The sequence below is a fragment of the Myotis daubentonii genome, chromosome 19 (genome assembly GCF_963259705.1).
Source record: "Myotis daubentonii chromosome 19, mMyoDau2.1, whole genome shotgun sequence".
Taxonomy (NCBI): domain Eukaryota; kingdom Metazoa; phylum Chordata; class Mammalia; order Chiroptera; family Vespertilionidae; genus Myotis; species Myotis daubentonii.
The window spans coordinates 15,328,510-15,354,157 of NC_081858.1; the positions used below are offsets into that span (position 1 = coordinate 15,328,510).

At 39.6% G+C, this 25,648-nt stretch overlaps 1 protein-coding gene across 7 annotated transcripts in view; it reads left to right on the forward strand.

Annotated features, from left to right (window-relative positions):
• CCDC15 (coiled-coil domain containing 15) overlaps positions 1-25,648 on the forward strand; it is a 46,662-nt gene that overhangs the window by 17,979 nt on the left and 3,035 nt on the right. For 3 of the 7 annotated variants that reach the window (XM_059677062.1, XM_059677061.1, XM_059677068.1), the window contains 6 exons: positions 476-595; positions 3,060-3,179; positions 4,212-4,334; positions 6,859-6,978; positions 15,066-15,158; positions 16,272-16,375. In XM_059677062.1, coding sequence (XP_059533045.1) covers positions 476-595; positions 3,060-3,179; positions 4,212-4,334; positions 6,859-6,978; positions 15,066-15,158; positions 16,272-16,375 — 680 coding nt within the window. The remainder of the gene's footprint in view (positions 1-475; positions 596-3,059; positions 3,180-4,211; positions 4,335-6,858; positions 6,979-15,065; positions 15,159-16,271; positions 16,376-25,648) is intronic. The other 4 variants (XM_059677064.1, XM_059677063.1, XM_059677065.1 and 1 more) reach the window with 4 other exon arrangements.

Consider the following 25,648-nt stretch of genomic DNA (forward strand, 5'->3'; position numbering starts at 1 on the left):
GGAAAGAGACCAGCAGGAACTGAGTTGTTTAGGTTTAGTTTGGAGCTTGCAAAAATTGTTTTCAGCTAGAACGGACAAAAAGTATGGTTTTCTGTTTTATTCCATGGTATCCTGAGTTTGTAAAATTACCATAAAGTAGCCAAAACCGGTTTGGCTCAGTGGATAGAGCGCCGGCCTGCAGACTGAAAGGTCCCAGGTTCGATTCCAGTCAAGGGCATGTACCTGGGTTGCAGGCACATCCCCAGTGGGGGATGTGCAGGAGGCAGCTGATCGATGTTTCTCTCTCATCGATGTTTCTAACTCTCTCTATCTCTTTCCCTTCCTCTCTGTAAAAAATCAATAAAATATATTAAAATAAATAAATAAATAAAAATAAAATAAAAATTACCATAAAGTTCACAGTAAAGCTCAGAATGTTATTGCTATCATATTACTCCTACTAGACAATTTACAGTTTGTATTTATTTTCTTTTAGAAAGTCCGCTTCAAGGAGCCATATTCTGTTATAAATGAGAGAGGGAGACATGGCTTTTCTCTGGCAGGTTATCAGTCTCCTACTCCTAAAGTCCAGGACCAGGTGTGCATCAGAGATCAGGTAAAGCAGAATAAGAAAGAGATAAATGGGAAATAAAGTGCTGGGTTTTAGACATTCTCAATAACTGGTAATGTGAAGAATAGAGTCAGGTGCAAAGGTCCCTGGTCTAATGAACAATATCAGTCAGATCAGTTCTGTGATTCAGAAGGCTGATAAACCATGTTCAGATTCTTCTTTTTGTTGTTAATCTTCACCTGAGGATATTTTTTCATTGATTTTTAGAGTGAAAGGGAGGAGGAGAGATAGACAGAGAAACATTATGTGAGAGAACCACATGGATTGGTTGCCTCCTGCACGTGCTCTGACCAGAGCCAGAGATTGAACTTGTGACAAGGTGTGCCTTTGATCAGAATCAAACCCGGGACTCTTCAGTCCACAGGCTGATTCTCTACCCACTGAGCAACACCAGCTAGGGTTGGACAATTTACTTTTATTTCCATTCACCTGAAAATTCTTTTTCCATCCTTCACTATTAGTCTGAGTCCTTTGTTCTGAAGTGGGTTTCCTGGGGATAGCAGATATATGGGTCATGTTTTCTTATCCACTCAGCTACCCTGTGTCTTTTGATTGGAGCACTTAATCCATTTACATTTAAAGTGATTATTGTTTTTCACCAATTTATTCTTTATGTCTGTGTTCCTTCTTCCCTTCCTAGTTCTTTATACAGGAGACCCTTTAAGTACAGCGGTTCTCAACTTGGGGATCCAACGACTCTTTCACGGGGGTCGCCTAAGACCATCAGAAAACACATATATAATTACGTATAGTTTTTGTGATTAATCACTATGCTTTAATTTTGTACAGTTTGTAGCAATGAAAATACATTCTGCATATCAGATATTTACATTACAATTCATAACAGTAGCAAGATTACAGTTATGAAGTAGCAAAGAAAATAATTTTATGGTTGGGGTCACCACAACATGAGGAACTGTATTAAAAGGTCACGGCATTAGGAAGGTTGAGAACCAGTGCTTTAGCGTTTCTTGCATTGCTGGTTTGGTGGTAATAAACTCCCTTAGTCCTTTTTTGTCTGGGAAGCTCCTACTTTATCCCTCAATTTTGATTGATAGCCTTGTGGGGTACAGTATTCTTAGATTCAGACCGTTGCTTTGTATGATTTTGTGTATTTCTTTCCATTCCCTTCTGGCCTGATTTGTTTCTGTTGAGAAATCAGTCGATAGTCTGATGGGAGATCCTTTCTGTCTTTGAGATTCTAATTTTGTCGTTGGTGTTTGCCAATTTAATTATAATGTGTTTTGGTGTCAGTCTTTTGGGGTTCATCTTGTTTGGGACTGTGTGAGCTTCTTGGACTTGTGTGAGTTTTTTCTTCCCGATATCAGGAAATTTTTCTGTCAAACAGGTTTTTTATTCCTTGCTCAGTTTCCTCTCCTTCTGGCACCCCTATTATGCGGATGTTGTTTCGTTTCATGTTGTCCCAAAGTTCCCTTAGGCTCTCCTCCTGTTAAGTTTTTTTTCTAGATGCTGCTCTGCTTGGGTATTTTTTCTTACCTTGTCTTATAGCTCACTGATGCAGTCCTCCACTTCTTCTAGTCTACTGTTGATGCTTTCTATTGAGTTCTTTAGTGCAGTGATGTCATTTTTCATTTCTTCTGGTTTCTTCTGCATTTCCTCTTGGTTCTTACACATATTGTTGGATTAGTCTTCCATCCTTTTAAGTGTTCTTATGACCATTGCTCTAAATTCTTTGTCTGACATATTGCGCGCCTCCATTTTGTTTACTTCCTTTTCTGGTGTGGCCAATTTACTTTTAAAAACAATATAAGGGAAACTATTTCTGGCAGCCATAATCTGCTTTGACAGCTGAAGTTGAGCGAAGGTGTGGCCCACAAGTGTCCAATAGTATCTTTTACCAGGTTCCAAGGCCAGCCCTCTACTAGAGATCAGTTAGACAAAAAGGAAAAAGTAAGGGATTAACAGGAATTACTTAGGGGTGTGGCTGGGCTAATGTGGAATAGAGCATAGCGTTTTTTTTTATTCTATAAGATGTCCAGTTATTCTCTGACCTCAGAGAACTCCAGAATTCTCACTATAGCCTAAAGTACTATTGGTTAACATGTCTTTCTAACTGCACAATTGCTATTTTGTGTTTGTTCTGTTTTAGAAAGCAAGTTAAAGCAGCCAGCATCAATTTGGACAGGTAGGAGAGGGAGAGAGGTATTTTCTTTGGATGTCCATCAAAATCAGGCCTCCATCAGGGACATGGTAGGACACAAAAGGGAAAGAGACCAGCAGGAACTGAGTTGTTTAGGTTTAGTTTGGAGCTTGCAAAAATTGTTCTCAGCTAGAATGGACAAAAAGTATGGTTTTCTGTTTTATTCCATGGTATCCTGAGTTTGTAAAATTACCATAAAGTTCACAATAAAGCTCAGAATGATATTGCTATCAAATTACTCCTACTGAACTATTTACAGTTTGTATTTTTTTTTTTTTTTTCTTTTAGAAAGTCCACTTCAAGGAGCCATATTCTGTTATAAATGAGAGAGGGAGACATGGCTTTTCTCTGGCAGGTTATCAGTCTCCGACTCCTAAAGTCCAGGACCAGGCGTTCATCAGAGATCAGGTAGAGCAGAATAAGAGAGAGATAAATGGGAAATAAAGTGCTGGGTTTTAGACATTCTCAACAACTGGTAATGTGAAGTGTAGAGTCTGGTGCCAAGGTCCCTCGTCTAATGAACCGTATCAGTCTAATCAGTTCTGTGATTCAGAAGGCTGATAAACCATGTTCAGATTCAACTGTTGTTGTTAATCCTCACCTGAGGATATTTTTTCATTGATTTTTAGAGAGAGTGGAAGGGAGGGGGAGAGACAGACAGAGAAACATTATGTGAGAGAGCCACATGGATTGGTTGCTTCCTGCTCGTGCTCTGACCAGGGCTGGGGATCGAACTTGTGACCAGGTATGTGCCCTTGACTGGAATCGAACCCAGTACCTTTCAGTCTGCAGGCTGATGCTCTACCTACTGAGCAATACCGACTAGGGCACCATGTTCATATTCTAGGTATAGAATCAGACTGTTTTAATTTACTAAGATTACATTACAGTTTTTGCTGAAGCTAGTGGAATTACCTTGTGGTAATTGCCCTGACATGAATAAAGTAGGAAGAAGTAGTAGATCCTAAATTACTTAAAATTTGAGTAGTTTGTCAGACTATTCTGTATATGGCTTGGGATTAAAAATTAAGGCCTATAGAGTTGAGCTAAAGTGTCACGTTCTTTTTTTTTTTTTTTTTAATATATTTTATTGGTTTTTTTACAGAGAGGAAGGGAGAGAGATAGAGAGCTAGAAACATCGATGAAAGAGAAACATCGATCAGCTGCCTCCTGCACATCCCCCACTGGGGATGCGCCCGCAACCCAGGTACATGCCCTTGACCCGAATCTAACCTGGGACCCTTCAGTCCGCAGGCTGACGCTCTATCCACTGAGCCAAACCGGTTTCGGCTAAGTGTCACATTCTTGTTCAGATCAAAATGTATCAGAATATCTTCACCTGATAGCATTTTCCTGGAGTTCTCATTGCAGCCTACAATATTATGATTAGCATGTTACCCTGGTTAGACAATTTCTTTTCTGTTTTTGTTGTTCCTTTAGAACATGTTTTTTGAGCAGCCGTCATCTTTTCTGAGAGAAGTGAGAGTGAGCGATGAATTTCCTCCGGGGTATCATCATTATGTTAACCCACAAGTCCAGGACCAAACCTCCCCTGGCGATCAGGTAGAACAGAAGACAGTGGGGAGGATGTCACTTTTCAAAGGAGTAACAGAGACAAATTAAGATTTGGGCTGGAGCTTATCAAGGTAGCTTATATGTAGGATACATAGATTGGAGGCTTCTAGAGTCAGGCTAACAATATCATCTTTTCAGTTATTTCAAAATGAGTCCCTTCTAAAGACTGCAGATGAGAAAGCATACCTTTGTCATTTGAGTTAACTGAGAGACAGGTTTTATATAATTGGTTAACAGTAAATTGTTTTTTTAAACTCAAGTCCTTTAGCCTATTTATTTGGCCTTATACATCTATAATAATAAAAGCATAGTATGCTAATTAGACCAGACGACCTTCCAGACAAAGCCAGGGTTACAAGGGAAGCCTGGGTCCTGGGTGCCTGCTGGCGGCTGGAGGGAAGCCCGGGTGCCAGAGGGAAGCCGGTGCTGGCACCTGGAGGAAAGAAGGCCTACTCTTGCATGAATTTCGTGCATCGGGCCTCTAGTTATTTTATAAATGCTGAAGGGAGTCTACTTTTGATCAACAGTGCAGGATACCAAACCCAGGCATCCCGTTTGCAGACCAGTTATGATGGATACAACAAGCTATTTGCTGCCTCAGAACTTCCTGAACTTTACTAGTGTTTGTGCATGAATTATTGGGGACACCACGTAGGAGTACTTGTGAAAATGACACCAACTTGTCTCCTGGCTTTTCCTTGGGAAAATGCTAGCAACATTATAAAAATACTAGAGTCCCATTACACAGAATTTGTGCACTGAGGGGGGAGGTGTCCCTCAGCCTGGCCTGCGCCCTCTCGCAGTCCAGGACCTCTTGGGTGATTTCCACCTGCCAGCTTAGGCCCACTTCTCGCTGGGAGTGGGCCTAAGCTGGCAGGAGGACATCCCTCTAGCAGTCTGGGACCCCTTGCTCCTTACTGCCCACTTACTCGCTGTTCCTTACCGTTCAGCTCGCTGTTCCTTAGCACTGCCATGGAGACGGGAGAGGCTCCCACCACCGCCGCTGTGCTTTCCAGCTGTGAGCCCGGCTTCTGGCTGAGTGGCGCTTTCCCTGTGGGAGCACACTGACCACCAAGGGGCAGCTCCTGCATTGAGCATCTGCCCCCTCGTGGTCAGTGCGCATCATAGCAACTGGTCTTTCTGGTCGTTCCACTGTAATGGTCACTTAGGCTTTTATTATATAGATTGCCCTGTTGCTTTATCTTCTTTTAACTATGCTATTGCAGAAAGAAGAAGTGCCAGAACAATCTTGGTTTTGCTTTAAAATACTCCAGGAAAAAAAGTGGGAGAAGAGATAGATGAAAAAATAAAACATTGCCAATTATTGAAGCTGGGTGAAGAGTATCTTGGGATTCATTATACTCTGTTTTTTCCCTATTTTGATGTGTGTCTGGAAATTTTATATTAAACACACACACACACACCCCTGTTAAATTATCCTACCCTAGTATCATTATTCTGGGATTGTCACTGAAGTCTACATTATTGTCACTAACCCATCATTTTTGCTTATACAATTAGTTCTTTATTTTGTTGTTCCTTTAAAACAACTATACCAAGCAATCCCCGCCCCCCCCCCCCCTTTTTTTTGAGAAATGAGAGTTTGAAACAGGAATTGCTTCTGGAGTGCCATTGGCTTATTTCACCCAGAATTCAAGACCTAGGCTCTCCAGAGAATAAGTAGAGAATGCTCTAGTAAGGAGTAAGTGGCAGAGAGTAAATTGCTTAGGTTTTGTCTCAAGATTGACAGGGCAATGTGGTAACTGCTCCAGGGGTTTAGTTTTAAGGTCAGTAATAATGGACAAAGATATAATATCTTCTTGTTTTGTGATGTATCATACCATTCTGACCTATTGAAACGACTTTAGGCCTCTTCACTGAAGCATTTACTGTTTCCCTGGCATGATGCTCCTGCTTGGAAAATGTTCAGTGTTTATGAGGTCTTTTAGCACAGGAACTATGAGCAGGCCTCACATAACATGACAGTTGAGATATGGAGAAGGGAGTTATTTCTGGAGTGCCATGAATATGTCGTACATTAAATCCAGGATTCAGGCTCTGCTAGAGAGCAGCAGAGCAGAGTAAAAATTAAGCAGCAGAAAGTAAATTAGAGTTGGATCTGGGCTATGCTACTAACAACAGTGATAATGATGGTGATAGTGTTGTCTCTTAATAATATTAGTAATATTAATATTATTATGACTGACAGCTTACATTCTTAAGCTAAAATTGATCTAGAACCTTATGTCCATTGTCTGATTTAATTTTCACAATAACTCTGGGAGATAGGTTTTATTATTATCCTTGTTTTATAGATGAAGAAACTTTTGATTGCTTTGTGGACACTGTTAAGGTCCAAATAGTGGCCAGAAGTATGTCTACTTTTATACCGTACTGTACCAATTCTTCTGACCTATTTAGATGACCTCAGGGCATCATTGCAGCCTATAGTATTTTCACTACCATTCTGCCACTGCTCATACATTTGGTGGGTGCTTTTGTATCTTTTTAGAGTTTATACTCCAGGCAGCAGCCATCTGTCGGGACAGCTGAAAGATGGCGAGATTTGCTTCTGGATGGCCATCAGCATCTTCCAGCCAAGCACCGGAGAGAGGCTTCCAGCAGAAGGCAGGTATGAGCAGTAGACTGTAAACAGGAGTACAGGCACTTACTGAGCTGCGGGTGGTAAGGCTGAGCATAAAGCAGATTCTTGTTTTATATCATAGAGTGTAAAACCTATCCTGACCTAAGATTACTCTAGGGCTCTCACTGCAACGAACAGTATTGTCAGGAGCACTTGTTGCCGATCAGGAAAACTACATGTATGTTCTTTGTGAAAGGTGTATTTCTGGTGGCTGTTCTCTCTAATGGTGTGAGAGGAGAAGAAAGGAGTGGTTTCTGAGAGGGAGGGGTCAGGAGGATCTTCCAGCTAATGACCAGGACTAGATATCCCTCATAAGCTGCTAGAGCATATGGCAGGGTCACCAAGAGATAAACTATTCAGAGTTTGGGCTGGAGCTTGTTAGGGTTTTGTTATATTGTCAAAGTTTTGGTGTTTTGAGTGAAGATCAATAGTTTTTCAAAAAAATATTAAAATATCCTGGCCCTACTAAGATTTTTCCATGGCTTAACTGAAGTCTATTAGAATTTTACCACTGTCTGGATAATTTCTGTCTTGTGGTTTTGTCTTGTTATTTTAAAAACAGCCTCAGGCAACCAGCATTGTTACAATATATGAAAGAGATAAAGAGAAATTTCCTCTTGGCTCTTCTAGGAGGGCAAAAAGAAAAGGAGGCATAAAGGCAGAAAGTAGGATTTGGGCTGAGGTTTTCCGAACTAAACTGCCACTCTTTTGGGATTTTTAGTTTGGGTCTATAAGGTTGGCCTAAGGTACTGGTCATCAAACTCATCAGTCAACAGAGCCAAATATCAACAGTATAACGATTGAAATTTCTTTTGAGAGCCAAATTTTTTAAACTTAAACTATATAGGTAGGTACATTGTTATTAATTAGGGTACTCCTAAGGCTTAGGAAGAGCCACACTCAAGGGGCCAAAGAGCCGCATGTGGCTCGCGAGCCGCAGTTTGGTGGCCACAGGCCTAAGGGTTTGCTGTCATGTTTTATTCTTTTTTTTTTTAAATATATTTTATTGATTTTTTACAGAGAGGAAGGGAGAGGGATAGAGAGTTAGAAACATCGATGAGAGAGAAACATCGATCAGCTGCCTCTTGCACGCCCCCTACTGGGGATGTGCCCACAACCAAGGTCCATGCCCTTGACCGGAATCGAACCTGGGACCCTTGAGTCTGCAGGCCGATGCTCTATCCACGGAGCCAAACCGGTTAGGACATGTCATGTTTTATTCTGCATCATCATTCATATATGCTGAACTATGCTGGGCTCTTTCCTACCTCAGGTCTTTTGCATATTTTCCCCCCTCTCCCTGCATAGTCTTCTTTTTTTTCTTCACAAAGCTGGTCCTTTCTTATCCTTCCAGTTTCAGCTAAAATGTCACCTCTGTAGAAAAGACTACCTTGAGCAAATTATCAAACATAGGTCTCTCCTCTTCTTTGGTTTTTATTTTAAATCCCTGCTTTCTATTTTCTTCTCAGTACAAAAAAGACTTTGTTGTTATTTACTTATTTACATCTTTTCCACTGGGCTGTAAGCTTCTGTATGGGCAGCCTTTAGCACAATACTGGCACCTGGTAGTCTCTTGCTAAATATGTTTTGAATGAATAAGTCAGTCAAACATTTATTGAGCACCTGTTAGGTGCTAGCCATTATTTAGGTCCTAAATATCAAAGATAGCATGCTGAAGAAGACACAGCACTCAATTTCTAAACAAGAGAGACTGAGACATAAGCAGATGGTTATGAAGCAACGTGGCTAGTTGTAGAGAAGGCATAGGGCATTATCTGAGTACAGAAGAGGGGTACCCAACCCTGACTGTTCAATGGAGGGTGTGGCTTTGTAGTCACAGCCTCCTCTTGTCCTTCCGCCACCCAGCCCTGAAAATCCTCAGCCCTGATCAGTCCTTTTTCATTTTAGATTCCCAAATAATCAAGCCTCATGGAAGAAAACACTATTCATGTAGATTTGAACCACATTCATACTAGCAGTGTCCCCAGTACTGCTTAGCATTTTTCTTGCCTGCCCCTCCCGTAGCCCACACTGATAATTCTAATCCTTAAACACTTCTTAAAGTTCTTGCTGTTCCCCGTACTCTCTGGCTTTCATAAAGAAAATTGAAGCCATCACACAAAACTGCCTCAGCCGTTTACTTTTCGCTATTCTTCCTATTCTTACTATCTCAGAGGAAGAGTTGTCTCTCTTTGGACCCATATTCTGGATTCTCTTGCTACCTTTGCTTCCATGTCCAATTTTGAATGTTATATAAGACTTTGGTTTCTGTCAAAATCCTCTAAAGAATGTTGCATCCTTTTTGTTTGCAGCAGGCATCATCTGGCTGGGTTCAGACTCTCAGTAGTTTCTCGCCTTCTGTGAACAGTGACTTCAGTGTTAGTTCACTTCTCAAAGCCTTCGTTGTCCTCCTCTAGGTCCAGCCCTGTGCACACACAGCTCAGGGTGACTCTGGGATGTGTGCCAGTTCATACACGGAATTAAAGGATCCACTTTTCTAGCTCGCTCCCCTTCAGGGTACCCACCCTCTACACTCCCCAGATCCCACTGACGACAATTTTTCTTACAATCAATGAGAGAGAGAGAGAGAGAGAGAGAGAGAGAGAGAGAGAGAGAGAGAGAGAGAAATCTGTCGTGGGCTTACTCCTTTACCAGTGCTGGAAGTCTAGTTTTTCTTACTTTTTTGAAAGCAGAAAATAATTTCATTTTTATTGTAGCAAAAGTAAATCCAAACAGAAAGAAAAAACTCCACAAAAATTCCAGAGAGAACCATCATAAGCCTTTTGCTATTTCTCATTTTCCTATAACAAACAAATGAATCACTTTAAAAATAATAGCCTTATTGAGATATACAGTCTAGTCTTGTCATTCACGATAGCTATGTTCTATATAGTTGCCTCAAACACCAAATTAGTGAATTCTGAACCATTGCTCCTAGGGAAGATATAGGTTAGGTTCCTGGGAGCATCTGATCACATTTTTGTTAGCTGATCAATACATTACCTTATTGTATATGAATTGTTGTTTAAAGACCCCTTATTTAATATAATATATTGTTGATTCATTAACATTGAACTCAGGGCTAATAGCACTGTGGCTATGCCTGAATGAAGCTTATCTGATCATGTATATTCTCCATAAAACACATCATAGCCTTTTTATGCTTAGGAATACTAGCTACTACTGTAGCACTGTGCTTGGGGGCCATTTTAAACAGCAAAATCACCAACAAAAAAGCAAAAAACTTGGCACTAATTATACCTTGAAAAGGATACTTGTTTACAGTATCAAACTTGTTCAACCTCAGCTGGTAATGTGCACATCTGGTGACTCAAATTTTTCACAGCTCTGTGCATGTCTGCAAATGCCCACAAAAACACCGTGAGTATTGATTTTGGAATTTCAAATAAGTTTCAGCAAATAGGTGAATTCATAAATAAGGAATATGTGAATAGGAGGATTGACTGTAATTTACATACTCTACAATTCACCTATTTAAACTGTACAATTCTGTGTTTATAGCATATTTAAAAGGTGGTACAAACATTACCACAAACAATTTCAGAACATTTCATTACTCTGAAAAGTCTTGTACCCATTATAGCCTTTTCCCCTCACCTCTACCCCCAGCCTTAGACTACTAGTAGTAGACTACTAGTCTACTTTCTGCCTCTATAGATTTGCCTTTTTTGGGCATTTCATATAAATGGAATCATGCAAAATATGACCCTTTATGACTGGTTTATTTCACTGAACATCGTGTTTTCAAAAGTTTATCAATCTTGTAGCATGTAGCATTACTTCATTCCTGACAGTTGGATAATATTACATTTTATGCATTTAGCATATTTTATTTATCCATTTATCAGTTGATGGACATTTAGATTGTTTCCATTACCTGGCTATTATGAACAATGCTGCTGTGAACATTTGTGTACAAGTTTTTTGTTGAGATGTGTTTTCATTTATCTTTGGTATATACACAGGAGAGAAATTCCTAGGGCATATGTCACTTTATGCTTAACTTTTTGAGGCGCGGTTATACTGGTTTCCAAAGTGGCTGTACTACTGTTTATTCCCACCAGTGGTATATAAGGGTTCCAGTTCTCTGCATTCTCACCAGCACTTGCTATTACCTGCGTTTTTAAATTATAGCTATCTTAATAGGTGTGATGTAGTATCTCATTGTTATATTTTCCTGATGGTTAGTGATGAGCATCTTTTCATGTGCTTATTGGCCATGTGTATATCTTCTTTGGAAAACTATTAGATTCTCTGCCCAGTTTGTAATTGAGTTTTTTGTCTTTTGATTATTTTTTTTTTAATTAAATCTTTATTGTTCAGATTATTACATTTGTTCCCTTTTTTTCCCCCCCATAACTCCCCTCCTCCCAGTTCCCGCCCCACCCTCCGCCCTCACTCCCCACCCACTGTCCTCATCCATAGGTGCACGATTTTTGTCCAGTCTCTTCCCACATCTCCCACACCCCTTTCCCCCCCAAGAATAGTCAGTCCATTCCCTTTCTATGTCCCTGATTCTATTATAATCAACAGTTCATTCTTTTCATCAGATTATTTATTCACTTGATTCTTAGATTCACTTGTTGATAGATGCATATTTGTTGTTCATAATTTGTATCTTTACCTTTTTCTTCCTCTTCCTCTTCTTAAAGGATACCTTTCAGCATTTCATATAATCCTGGTTTGGTGGTGATGAACTCCTTTAGCTTTTCCTTATCTGTGAAGCTCTTTATCTGACCTTCAATTCTGAATGATAGCTTTGCTGGATAAAGTAATCTTGGTTGTAGGTTCTTGGTATTCATCACTTTGAATATTTCTTGCCACTCCCTTCTGGCCTGCAAAGTTTCTGTTGAGAAATCAGCTGACAGTCGTATGGGTATTCCCTTGTAGGTAACTGAGTTTCTTTCTCTTGCTGTTTTTAAGATTCTCTCTTTATCTTTTGCTCTTGGCATTTTAATGATGATGTGTCTTGGTGTGGTCCTCTTTGGATTCCTTTTGTTTGGGGTTCTCCGCGCTTCTTGGACCTGTAAGTCTATTTCTTTCACCAGGTGGGGGAAGTTTTCTGTCATTATTTCTTCAAATAGGTTTTCAATATCTTGCTCTCTCTCATCTTCTGGCACCCCTATAATTCTGATGTTGGTACGCTTGAAGCTGTCCCAGAGGCTCCTTACACTATCCTCGCATTTTTGGATTCTTTTTTCATTTTGCTTTTCCGGTTGGATGTTTTTTGCTTCCTCGCATTTCAAATCATTGACTTGATTCTTGTGCTCCTCTGGTCTGCTGTCGGGCGTCTGTATAATATTCGTTATTTCAGTCCGTGTGTGCTTAATTTCTAGTTGGTTCCCCAATATAAGATCGAGGGTCTTATTAGTTTTCGTGTAGATCTCATTAAGTTTATCGGCAGCTTCTAAACAATTCTTGAGAGACCTTAAAAGTGTGGTTCTGAACTCTATTTCTTCCATTGACAATTTTGTCCTGTTTCTTTGTCTCCGCATTTTGTTATGCTTCCTTGGTGCACCCCCTAGTGGTCTTTGTTCGCAGTCTTATAGATAAATCTTGATTGTTGTAGCTAATTCCAGGGAGGGTTTGACCTCCAGGCCAAGTGGCTATGAGAATCAGCTGTGTCAGCAGTGAGAGAACTTCTGTCCTCTAGGGAGGTGCTAATCTAGCCTTTGCCTGAGGCTATCCGGCAAATGCCTCTGTGCAGGGCGTGGGCAGGGCGGGTCGCACAGGATCAACAGGGTGGGCCAGAGAGAGCAGTTATGGCGGCTCTCAGTCCTGTCCCCAGGGGCTCTGCCTCTCTGAGTCCCAGCACCCGCTGCAAAGCTCGGAGAGAAAGCTGCACTCGCCCTGACCGAAGCCAGACAGTCCCGCTTCTCCCGTTTGAGTCTGGGTCCCTAAAGACTCGCCCGGATCTGGAGCTCAGAGTCTGCGACTCCCTCCCGATTGAAAACAACAACCGCGCCCTCCGCCGCCAGCCCGCTCCGCGCCCTCCGCACCTCAGAATTTGACTTCAGCACTGCGCCTCCTCTGAGTGTCCGTGTGCGTTTCTCTTTCCTCCTAGTTGTAGGACTTCCACTCAGCCAGCGTTCCTGTGGTTCTGGGTGATGTCCCTTCCGTGTTTTAGTTTCACTTTTGAAGTAGTTGTTCAAAGCAGCAAACTCCGGCGTTAACCTATGCCGCCATCTTGGTTCTCCTCCTGTCTTTTGATTATTGAGTTATGTGAGTTCTTAATATATTCTACATACAGGTTCCTTTTTAGTTATATGATTTACAAATTTTTTTTTCCCCATTCTGTGGGTTGTCTTTTTACTTTCTGGATGGTTTCCTTTGCAGCCACAAAAGTCTTAATTTTGATGAAGACTAGTTTATTTTTTCTTTTGTGGCATTTGATTTTGGTGTTCCCGTAAGAATTTTATGTCTCTTACATTTAGGTCTATGATTCACTTTGAGTTAATTTTTGTATGTAGTGTTAGATAGGGGTCTAACTTTATTCTTTATCATGTGGATATACCGTTATCCTAACACTATTTGTTGAAAAGATTATTCTTACCCATTGAATTCTCTTGGCACTCTTGTCAAAAATCATTTGAGTGTGAATATAAGGGTTTATTTCTGAAAAGTCATTTCTATTTTGTTGATCTATATAATTTATGCTTATCCTGGTACCACACGATCTTTGATTACTTTTGTAGTAAGTTTTGAAATTGGGAAGAGTGAGTCCTCCAACTTTGTCTTCTATTCTAGGATCATCTCAGATATTTTGGGTCCCTTTCATTTTCGTATGAATTCAAGAATCATCTTGTTAATTTCTACAAATAATCTAACTAACATTTTGATGGTGGTTGCATTAAATCTGCCCATCAGTTTGGGGACTACTGCTATCTCAACAACATTAAGTCCTCCGAGCCATGAATATGAGGTGTCCTCCCATTCATTTAGAATTTAATTTCTTTCAGCAATGTTTTGTAAGTTTCTGAGTATAAAATTTACACTTTCTTTGTTAAAAATTTATTTCTCAGTATTTCTTGGTAGTATTATAAATAAATTTTCCCCCTTAATTTTGTTTTCAGATAGTTCATTGCAAGTATATAGAAATACAATTGATTTTTGTATAATGATCTTGTATCCTGCAACTTTTCTGAAAGAGAAATAATCTTTAAACTAAAAAGACAAAAGTAATTTTAAGCTTTTATTTCTAAAAGTTAGAGATCATAATTTGACTCATATGATGTCCAAGTAAGTAGACCAAGTGATGTTATAAGACTTCTTGATAATGTGGGAGAAATTAGCTCCAGTCTTCTCCCTCTTTGTCAGTTGTTTTGTTATTTTCAGTCTCTTATTCTTAAGAGAGTTGTATCATTGAAAATGCTTATATATTTGAGACATTAAGGGAGCTGGTTTTATATCTTGGATTCAATCCCAAGCACACTCATGATAGAATGATATTAAGTGACCATATCAGAAGAACTTTCATTCTGGGCATTTTGATTTGTTATTAGTTCATCCATGTTTTTGACTTGAATCTTTTTCTTTGTTTTTGGTTTTTTGTTAATCCTCACCTGAGGATATTTTTCCATTGCTTTTTAGAGACAGTGGAAGGGAGGAGGAGAAACAGAGAGAGAGAAACATCGATTGGTTGCCTCCCACAAGCACCCCAACCGGGGCTGGGGATTGAGCCTGCAACCCAGGTACGTGTCCTTGACTAGAATTGAACCCAGGACCCTTCAGTCCATGGGCCAACGCTCTGTCTACCGAGCCAAACCAGCTAGGGTCTGAATCTTTTTCTTTGGTTTATTGTTTTTATTTGGTTAATTCAGTCTGAAACTGCTTCCTTTCATTCTTTTTTAAATTTTATTCTTTCATATATATATATATATATGTATATGTATATATGTATATATACATGTATATATATGTATATGTATTTGGTTTTTTATTCAGTTGAGCTCAAGGTTGCAGGAGAAAAGAATCAATAGATGGAAATATCAAAAGTGTGTAAGGGGCTAACTTTTAGCAGTTTTGTCACTTTGTGTGACTGGACTTTTTAACAGGTTTATGATAAGTATCAATCAGGATGGAACACTGAATTCCAAACTCCACTAGGACTTCAGTTTGGAGTAAATCAAGAAGAAGACAAAAAAGAGGTATGTAATGATAAATGCTTTTGGACACCAGTGTTTCTACTGTAACAATATATGTGAAATTAGAAATAATTTGTTGTGTCCTAATAATTAAGAGCTAATACTAAAAATTTCATAAAGGCTAAGAAATTACTTGAGTTATTATAATATGTTAAACTTCTAAGCTCCTAGGGTTTAGGGTACCTTGATGTGAAATCAGCGATATTATCCTACTGAATTTCTTCAATTAGTGATATTTGCCACAATAACTTATTTAAAGGAAGAGTTTTCATTTATGGCTTCCTTTTTTCCTCCCTTTTCAATCCAAAGTTAGTGTAAACCAACAGTTTTTAACACTGTCCATGCACCAGTATCAGATGTGGAGCTTTTTTCAGATATCTATATTTCTTTGGTATCTGAAAAGGTAGGTTTGGGGCATCTGTATTTTTTAAAAAGTGTCACTGATGATTGTGCTATATCTTCATAACTGCTACTAGACCTTTAATGTTTTTACTAAAAGGTTACAAACATGTCTGTGTGTATATACTATTGCTATTTGAGTAGCTATGTCCTTAAAAGAGAATATATAAACCCAGAGATATGAATGTATCACACATCGTAGTAGCACTTGCTTTTGTTATACCTGTTCCGTTTAAAAGTATGATGCTCTTATATTCCTCAGTCCTTCTCTGCTCCCCACCACGTTAGGCTAGGCGTAGATGTGGTTTTAATTTTGAAAAGTTAGTGACTACTGTTATGAAATACATCTCACATTCTTTCTGTGGCCCTGCTTCTGTGGTACTTACTACTTGGTTATAATAAATATAGTATATATTTTATCATACCAAGTATAGTCATTTCCTCTAGTGCCATTGACAAGGGACTGTACTAAAGGAAAACTAAATTAGTGCTTCTTTCTCCGATTTGTCTGTAACATATAATGGCCATGTGCTTGAAGATATAAAGGTCTTGCTGTATGTGATATCCTGAGCCAACGTAAATAGAAGGAAATTAAGGACTTAGTTCCATGTGGCTTCCATATCATATCGTTTTCTTGTCTAAGGCACAAAGATAATTTCCGTCCTTGGAAAGTCCTCTGAGAGCAGAATCTTAACAATTTTAACTTCCTTCCTTTAGCGTCAAAAGCGGTACCTGAGATATAGGCGACTTTTCATGGATATTGAAAGAGAAAAAGTAAAAGAACAACAAAGGCAAAAAGAAAGCAGGAAGAGAATTGAAAAGTGAGTTTTTTGATCCTCATTGTGATCCTTAAATTACTAGTTAAGGTGATTTTAGAAGCTAAGTTTTAGAAATAATCAGGTAGTGGTTTTGCCTTCTGAGCCATAGTGGGAACAACTATTTTTGATCTGGATGGAAGTATTAATAGATGATTAAGGGCTATGTTTTTAAACAGTGATACTTAAGCAGAAAGTACAAAGAGTTCCCACTTAACCCCTGCCTCTTCTACTGTTAACATCCTGTACCTCAGTGGTACATTTGTTATAACTGATAAACCTACGTGGACGCATTATAATCCATATTTTACATTCGGGTTCACTCTTGGTGTAGTAGATTCTTACAGTTTTGACAAATGTATAATGGCATGTATCCATCATGACAGTATCACACAGAATAGTTTCACTGCTCTAAAAATCCCGTCCTACAACTGTTTATTCATCTCTCCCTTCCCCAGTCCCTGGCAACCACTGACCTTTTCACTGTCTCCATTGTTTACTGCCACAGAGTTGTAATCGTGCAGGATGTAGCCAAAAAGCCTGTTCAGTTGACTCCTTTCACTTAGTAATATGCTTTAAGGTTCTTCCAATGCCTTTTCATGGCTTGGGAGCTCATTTCTTTTTAGTGCTGAGTAATATTATAGTGTCTGAATGTACCACAGTTTATTTATCCATTCACCGACTGAAGGACATCTTGGTTTCTTCCAAGCTTTGGCAATTATGAATAAAGTTTCTATAAATACTCATATACAGGTTTTATGTGGGCATAAATTTTTAACTCCTTTGGGTAAATACCAAGGAGTGCGTTTGCTGGATTGTATGGTAAGAGTTTGTTTACTTTGGATAGAAATTGCCAAGCTTTCTTTCAAAGTAGCCAAACCATTTTGCATTCCACCAGCAGTGAATGAGAATTCTTGTTGTTTCACATCCTTGCCAGCATTTGGTGTTTTCAGTATTTTGGCTTTGGGCCATTCTAAGTATCTAATAGTATCTCATTGTTTTAATTTGCAATTCTGTAATGACATATGATGTGGAACATCTTTTCATATACAGTTGACCCTGGAACTATGTTGGGGTTATGGGCACCAACTCCCCCACACAGTTGGATATCTGCATATTGCTTTGACTCCCCAAAAACTTAACTACACTCATCTCATATCTATGGGAGATTGGTTCTAGGACCCCCCCTATGGATTCCAAAATCTGTGGATGCTCAAGTCTCTTATTTATGGTATGGCATTGGCATTGGCATTCACGGATTCCTAACTATAGATTGGAAATACTGTTTCCATCTGCAGTGGTTGAGTTCACACATGCAAACCTGGGGGATCCAAAGGGCCAACTGTAGATTTATTGGAAAATATTCAAGTATAAATGAACCCACGCATTTCCAACCCATGTTGTTTAAGGATCAACTGTACTTATTTGTCATCTGTATATCTTCTCTGGTGAGGTCCCTATTCAGGTGTTTAGCCCATCTTTTCATTGAGCTTTTTTAAAATTGAATTTATTGGGGTTACATTGGTTAATTAAGTAGGTTTCAAGTGTACAATTCTATAACACATCATCTGTATATTATATTGTGTTCTCACCACCCACAGTCTAGTCTCCTTCATCCCCATTATCCCTCTCTTTACAGTCTACCTCCTCCCACCCCCTTTCCCTCTGGTAATCCCTATACTGTTTATAAGGTGTTTTTGTTTGTTTGTTTGCTGGTCCTTCACCTTTTCCACCCAACTACCCCCCTGAGAGCTGTCAGTCTGTTCTCTGTATCTATGAGTCTGTTTCTTTAAAAAAATACGCACACATGTTTTTATTGATTTTTATAGAGAGTGGAAGGGAAAGGGAGAGAGATAGAAGCATCAATGAAACACATCAACATCAGCTGGCTGCCTTCTGCATGCCCCCTACTGGGATGGAGCCCACAACCTGGGCACATGCTCTGATGGGGAATCGAACCGGTCACCTCTTGGTGCATGGGATGCTGCTAAACCAACTGAACCACATCAGCTGGGCTAGTCTGTTTCTATTTTTGCTTGTTGATTTATTTTGTTCATTAGATTCCACATTGAAGTGAAATTATATGGTTATTTGTCTTTCTCTGACTGGCTTATTTCACTTAGCATTATAACCTCTAGGTCCATCCATGCTGTTGTGAAAGGTAAGATTTCTTTAACAGCATTCTAAAGTAAACATATATCAGCTTTCTAAACAGGAACTGATGAACACTGCTTTACTTATCCAGGTGCAATAAGAATCAAATGATTTGTTTTCATTAATTTATTTAGCAGCTATTTATTGAGCATCTATTAATTAGTATTAATTAGTAGACATGAAGCTAGACTTAGGGGGTACAAAAAAATGAAAGACGTGATCCCACTCTTCAGAGAGCTTACTAATTGGGAGGCAGATAAATGAACAGGTAATGACAACACTGTATATTACGTATTACAAGATAATGTAGCATGTGGTTAAGAAATGGAGAGAGATGTGTTCAAGTCCCTGCTCTGCTGCCTACCAGCTGTGTGACTTTGGGAACGTTACCTCTGTGAGCCTTAGTTTCTTCTTTGTAAAACAGGGATAATGATGGTATATGCCTCTAATGTTGCTATAAGCATTAAATGAGGTAACATGTAAATGTGCTTAATACAGAACCTGGCACATACTATGTGCTCAGTAAATCTTAGTTGCCAAATATTTAAGGGAAAAAGATATACCCAGTTTTACATTAATTATCCCAGAGAATAGAAAACAGGGAATGCTTCCCAAATAATTACAGAGGTCATTATAACCTTAATACCAACCTAACAAGGACATTTATAAAAAAGAAATTATAGACTAATTTCTCTCATAAAAACCTCAAGTAAAATAAACTATTGTTTGTAATATCATTAGAAGAAAAAAATTACAAGACTATGGAGAGCCCAGAGACTGTATTTTGAACCCCAAATTGGGGGTATGGTTTGCAGGACAGGGAAGACTTCCTGAGCTGAGTTTTGGGGAATTAGAAGCCGTAGTGTGAGAGAAAATGGTAATTGGATTGGGGGAAAACATACATGGGAATTCTAGGCAAAAGGCGTAGCTTTAAAAGCATTGACTCTTGAGAGAATGTGATACTTCTGACATTGATGGGATTGGGGCTAATGTAATGGCAAGAGGTGAGCCTTAAGGAATAAGGACAGACAAGATCTTTGCATGTCATGGCAAGGAATTTGGATTTTATCTTGAAAACAGGAGCCATATAGAGGCATGGTGGGGAACAGATAAGATGACTGAAACTATATATTAGGAGATCATTGAAGTAATACACTTAGAAGATGAGAGGTGAAATTAAATTTTAAACAAAGTCCTGTTACAATAAAGTTCTTGCTATGTGTCAAGCACTTTACATAATTGTCTCTAATTGGTACACAGTCCTGCAGGGTAGTGGTAACTACTGTTCCCTGAGTGTTTACAGTGTGCCAGGCACAGTGTTGGGTGTTCAAGGCATTAGTTCATTTCCTCACTTCAGTAACCTTGTGAGGTAAATTTTACTCTTTGCCTTTTACAGATGAAAAAATGAACCCTAGAGAAGTTAAGTAACTTGCCTAAGATCTTACCTAGCGATGGTAGAACTGGGATTCTACCCCAGATTTATTTGACTCCAACACCTAACCTCTTTGGATCTGTAACACAGCCTTTCAGATAAGCCAAGGCCAAGAGGCAGTGAGGAGAAGGCAGTTTTAAGAGCGTATGAGAGAGAATTGATAAGATTTTGTCAGAGAATTCAAGCATAAATTTTAGGTTTATGGTTTAGGCTACCAGGTAAATGGGGTGCTATAAAACAGATTTGCCAGGAAGGAGGTAGGTTGAGGTGGGGAGTATACATTTAGTTTGGAGCATATTGGGTTGGACGTGCTTAAAGGAAATCCAAGTAGAGAGTCTAGTAGGAAATAATTCAGTTATTTTTAGTAATGATTTTAGAAATCACTAAAAAAGAATGCTGTCAGAATCAGGAAACAGTAGACAGGAAGGTTGAAAGAAAAACAGGATCAGCAGGCAAAGATTTAGACCCTGCCAGATTAGGCCTTAATCCTGTTCTGTCACAGAGGAAGATTTCTTCCACTTCCTTGAGAAGTTATTTTTCTAACAGGGCACCTCTTTAACTCCTGAAATAAATTTGTTTCTTCATCTTAGAAGCAGAATTCCTTTTAACTTTGTAAAAGATTAGTAGTATGGCCTTATCATATATGACTGAGTAACAAGAGTTTTTGAGTTGTTGAAATTATAAGAATACTAGAGGCCTGGTGTACGAAATTCGTGCACTTGGGGGTGGGGTCCCTCAGCCTGGCCTGCGCCCTCTCACAGTCTGGGAGCCCTTGGGCGATGTCCAACTGCCACAGAGGCGGGAGAGGCTCCTGCCACTGCCACTGCGCTTGCCAGCCGTGAGCCCAGCTTCTGGCTGTGGGAGCGCACTGACTACCAGGGAGCAGCTCCTGTGTTGAGCAGGATCAGGCTGAAACTGGCTCTCTGACATCCTCCAAGGGGTCCTGGATTGCGAGAGGGCGCAGCCAGGCCAAGGGACCCCACTGGTGCACAATCGGGGCCAGGGAGGGATGGAGGAGTTTGACCAGCCGGGGAGGGACCTTAGGAGGGCTCCAGGGTATGTCTGGCCCATCTCCCTCAGTCCCATTTGGCTGGACCCCAGCAGCAAGCTAACCTACCAGTTGGAGCATCTGCCCCCTATTGGTCAGTGCACGTCATAGCGACTGGTCAACTGGTCGACTGTCTGCCCCCTGGTGGTCAGTGCACATCATAGCAAGGGGTTGAGTGGCCTTAGCATATCATTAGCACATTATGCTTTGATTGGTTGAATGGACGACCAGACACTTAGCATATTAGTCTTTTATTATATAGGATATTTTTAATGTAGTTTACCTGTGATATTTTATTTTTAGGAGTCTCTTTAAAATGTAAATATTGATGTCTATTTGTTTCATTGTGCAAACACAGGGATAGCAATATTATATTAGTCCCTTATAACAATTTTTTAAATCATAGTTGACATTCAATATTATATTCATTTCAGGTATACTACATAGTGGTTAGACATTTATATAACTTACAAAGTGATTTTCCCTGGTAGGTCCTTTACCCACCTGGCACCATACATAGCTATTACAATATTGTTGACTATATTCCCTATTCTGTACTTTACATTCTCTTGACTATCTTGAAACTGCCAATCTGCACTTCTTAATCCCTTCGCCTTCCCCCTTCCTGCCTCCAGCCCCCCACCCATCTGGCAACCACCAGTTTGTTCTCTGTATATATGAGTTTGTTTCAGTTTTGTTTGTTTCTGTTATTTAGACTCCACATGTAAGTGAAATCATATGGTATTTGTTTTTCTCTGACTTATTTCATTTATAATACCCTCTAGGTCTATTCATGTTGTTGCAAATGGTAAGATTTCATTCTTCTTTATGGCCAAGTAATATTCCATTGTATATATGTACCACATCTTTATTCAGTTGTCTGTAGATGAACACTTAGGTTGCTTCCATATTTTGGCTGTTGTGTATAAAATGTTCTTTATTGCCTTTTGTTACAGCCTTTGTTTTAAAGTCTGTTTTGTCTGATATAAGTATTGCTATCCCAGATTTTGTTGTTGTTTCCATTTGCATAAAATATCTTTTTCCATACCTTTATTTTCAGTTTGTGTTTGTCTTTCAATCTGAAGTGGGTTTCTTGTAGACAGCATATATATGGGTCTTGTTTTGTTATCTATTCAGCTACCCCATGTTTTTGATTGGAGTATTTAATCCATTCACATGTAAAGTGATTATTAATAGGTATGTATTTATTGTCATTTTCTTTCTTTTTAAAAAAATATATTTTTATTGATTTCAGAGAGGAAGGAAGAGGAAAAGAGAGATAGAAACATCAATGATGAGAGAGAATCGTTGATCGGCTGCCTCCTGCACGCTCACAACTGGGGATCGAGCCTGCAACCCTGAGCCAAACTGGCTAGGGCTATCACCATTTTCTTTATAATTATGTTCCTCTTTTTTTTTTCTTTTTCTTAAAGAAGTCCATTTAACATTTCTCGTAGTACTGTTTTGGTGGCAATGAGCTTCTGTAGCTTTTTCTTTTCTGGGAAGCTCTTCATGTCTCCTTTGATTCTAAATAAGAGCCTTGCTAGGTAGAATAATCTTGGTTGTAGGTCCTTGCTTTTCATCTGTTTGAATATTTTGTGCTGGTCCCTGTGGCCTGCAAAGTTCCTGTTGAGAAATGAGCTGACAGCCTTATGGGACCTACCTTATTTATAATTTATTGCTTTTACTAGAAGTCTGACAATGGTTTCAGAATACCTTTAGCATCCCAGCAAACTACTATAATTATATTCACGTCAGTGCTCTGGAAAAAAAGCATATATTGACATGTTGATTTCTGACCTAGTTTAGTGTATAAGTAAAAGATATATTTATGCAAGAGGCCTTAAAAGACATCAGAAAAGATTAAAAACTTGTTATAAAATAGTTATTTATAACAACTTTTTAATGTATCTTTGTCATTTTTTTCTTTTTTAGTCCTCACCTGAGGATATTTTTCCATTGATTTTCAAGTGAAGTGGAAGGTAGGGCAGAGAGGTGGGGTGGGGGGAGAGAAAGAGAAACATTGTCATGAGAGAGATATATCGATTGTTGCCTCCTACACACACCCTGACCGGGTCTGGGGATTGAACTGCAACCCAGGTACCTGCTCTTGACCTGGAATCAAACCCGAGACCCTTTGGTCTGTGGGCCAACACTGACCACTGAGCAGGGCATCTTTGTCATTTTTTATTTTATGATCCTTTTGAAACTACTGCATGGCAATAGTTCTTAAACCTGAGAATCCCTTTTGCTATTGAATAGTATTCCATTGTATGGATACCACAATTTGTTTATTCATTCATGGGTTGATGGACATTTGAGTTGTTTCCAGTTTTTTGCTATTACAAATAAACAGTCATGTACAAGTCTTTCAAAATATGTTACCTTTTCTCTTTGGCAAATACCTGGGAGTGGAAAGTCTGATCATATGATAGGTATAAATTTCATTTTTTTAAAGAAACTGTCAAACTGTTTTTTCAAAGTGGTTATACCATTTTATATTACCACCAGCAGTGTAAGTGAATTCAAGTTTCCTTACATCTTCACCAATACTTCATATGGTCAGTCCTTTTTATTTTAGCTATTTGTATATAGGTGTGATCGCTTCTCGGCCTTTGGGCTAAGATCAAGTGTATATAGGTGTGTAGTGGTATCTTATTATGGCTTAGTTTGCATTTCCCGAATGACTAAAGTTCTTGATCATCTTTTCAATTGTATATTGTTTTTTGCTGAAATTTCTGTTCAAATCCAAATTTTTAAGTTAGTTGTCATCTTATTGTTGAGTTTTAAGAGCTTTTAAATTAATTTGGATGTAAGTCCGTTATCCAATATACGCTTTGCAAAAATTTTCTCCCAGTCTGTGACATGTCTTTTCATTAAGAAAAAAATGTTTTTATTGATTTCAGAGAAAGGGAGAGAGAAAGAAACATTGATCAGCTGCCTCCTGCATGCCCCCTCCTGGAGATTGAGCCCACAACCCGGGTACGTGCCCTGACTAGGAATCGAACTGGTGACCACCTGGTTTATGGGATGACGCTCAACCAGTTGAGCCACACTGGCCAGGCTTCAGTGTATTTTTCATCTCAAAAGTTGTAGTTTTATTGAGATGTTTGATTTCATTTTTTTAATATCTTAACTTTTGAATATATAGAATATAGTTGTAATAACTATTTTAATGTTCTTATGTGCTAATTCTAATAACTGTCAGTTTTGCATTGGTTTTGATTGCTTGATTATTCTCTTCATTATGAGTTGTGATTGCCTTCTTTTTTGCATGCCAGGTAATCTTTGATTAGATGTCCATCATTATGAATTTTACTTTGTTGGTTGCTGGATATCTTTATATTCTTATGAATTTTCCTGAGCTTTGTTTTCAGATGCAGTTAAGTTACTTTGAGGCTTTGTTTTTACAGTTTGTTAGGTGTGTTTGGAACAGTACTCGGTCTAGGACTAATTATTATTCCCCTCAACTGACAGAGATCTTCCTGAAAGCCCCCAGTGCCTGTGCATGATGAGGTTTTTAAGTGTGACTGGCGGAACAGGCACTGTTCCCTACTCTGTGAGCACGAGGCACTGTTCCCTGATATCCTTTAGATGGCTCTGTCTCTCACCTCAGGTCCTTTCCTCGCATGCATGCACAGTAGTCTGCTGGGTGTTAGAAGGAGCCCCTCTGTAGATCTGAGTCCTCTCTCTGAGCAGCTCTCTCCTCTCTGCTATTCTGTCCTGTGAACTCTGGTTGCCTTTGTATCCCTGGACTTTGACCTTCATCTCCTCAGCTCAGGGAATCCACTGCGCACCTCAGCTGCTTTGCCCTGTACTGCTGCCTGGAAACTTTGCCGTCAGTAAGCTTGGGCAGTTACAGAGCTTACCTCATCTGTCAAGGATCATTGTCTTTCGTTGTCTGATGTCCAGAATTTTTAAAACAATCATTTTTTGTATTTTGTCTGGTTGTTTGGTTTGTTTGTTTGTTTGTTTATGTACTAGAGGTCTGATGCACGAAATTGGTGCAAGGGGCTCGGCCCCCGCCACCATGGAGGCCACCTTCTGTGCCTCGGCCCCCACCTGCCACGTCAGCTGCCTCAGCCCCCACCCGCCACCACCTTGGCCCACCGCAGCCCCAGCTTCATCTGGAAGGTTGTCCGGAAGGACATCCGGTCTAATTAGCCTATTACACTTTTATTATTATAGATTTGGTTGTGTAGGATGGCAGGGCAGGCCTGGTTTCTGGACCCTGTTACTCCATTTTTGCCAAAAACAGAAGTCCTATCTACTTGTAGTTTTAATCTGAGAAAGCTCTTGTACTTGGATTCTTATAGACAAACTAGAGGCCTGGTGCACAAATTCATGCACGGGTGGGGTCCGGCTGGCCCACCCCAATCGGGGCCCATCGGACCAGGCCAGCTGAGGGGAGGGGCTGTGGGTGGCTGGCCTGCCAGCCCTGCCCCCTGGTCCAACTCCCAGTTGAACTCCTGGTTGAGGGAACAATTTGCATATTAGCCCTTTAGTATATAGGATTCTTGATAGTAACCTCTCATTTCTATCTGAGAGGCTCTCTATATACATGAGCTGTAGGGTAAGCTCAGATGAGCCAGCAGGAGTTTTGGAAGCTGTTTTAGGGTGTTAAACTCATTTTCTGACTCCCTTA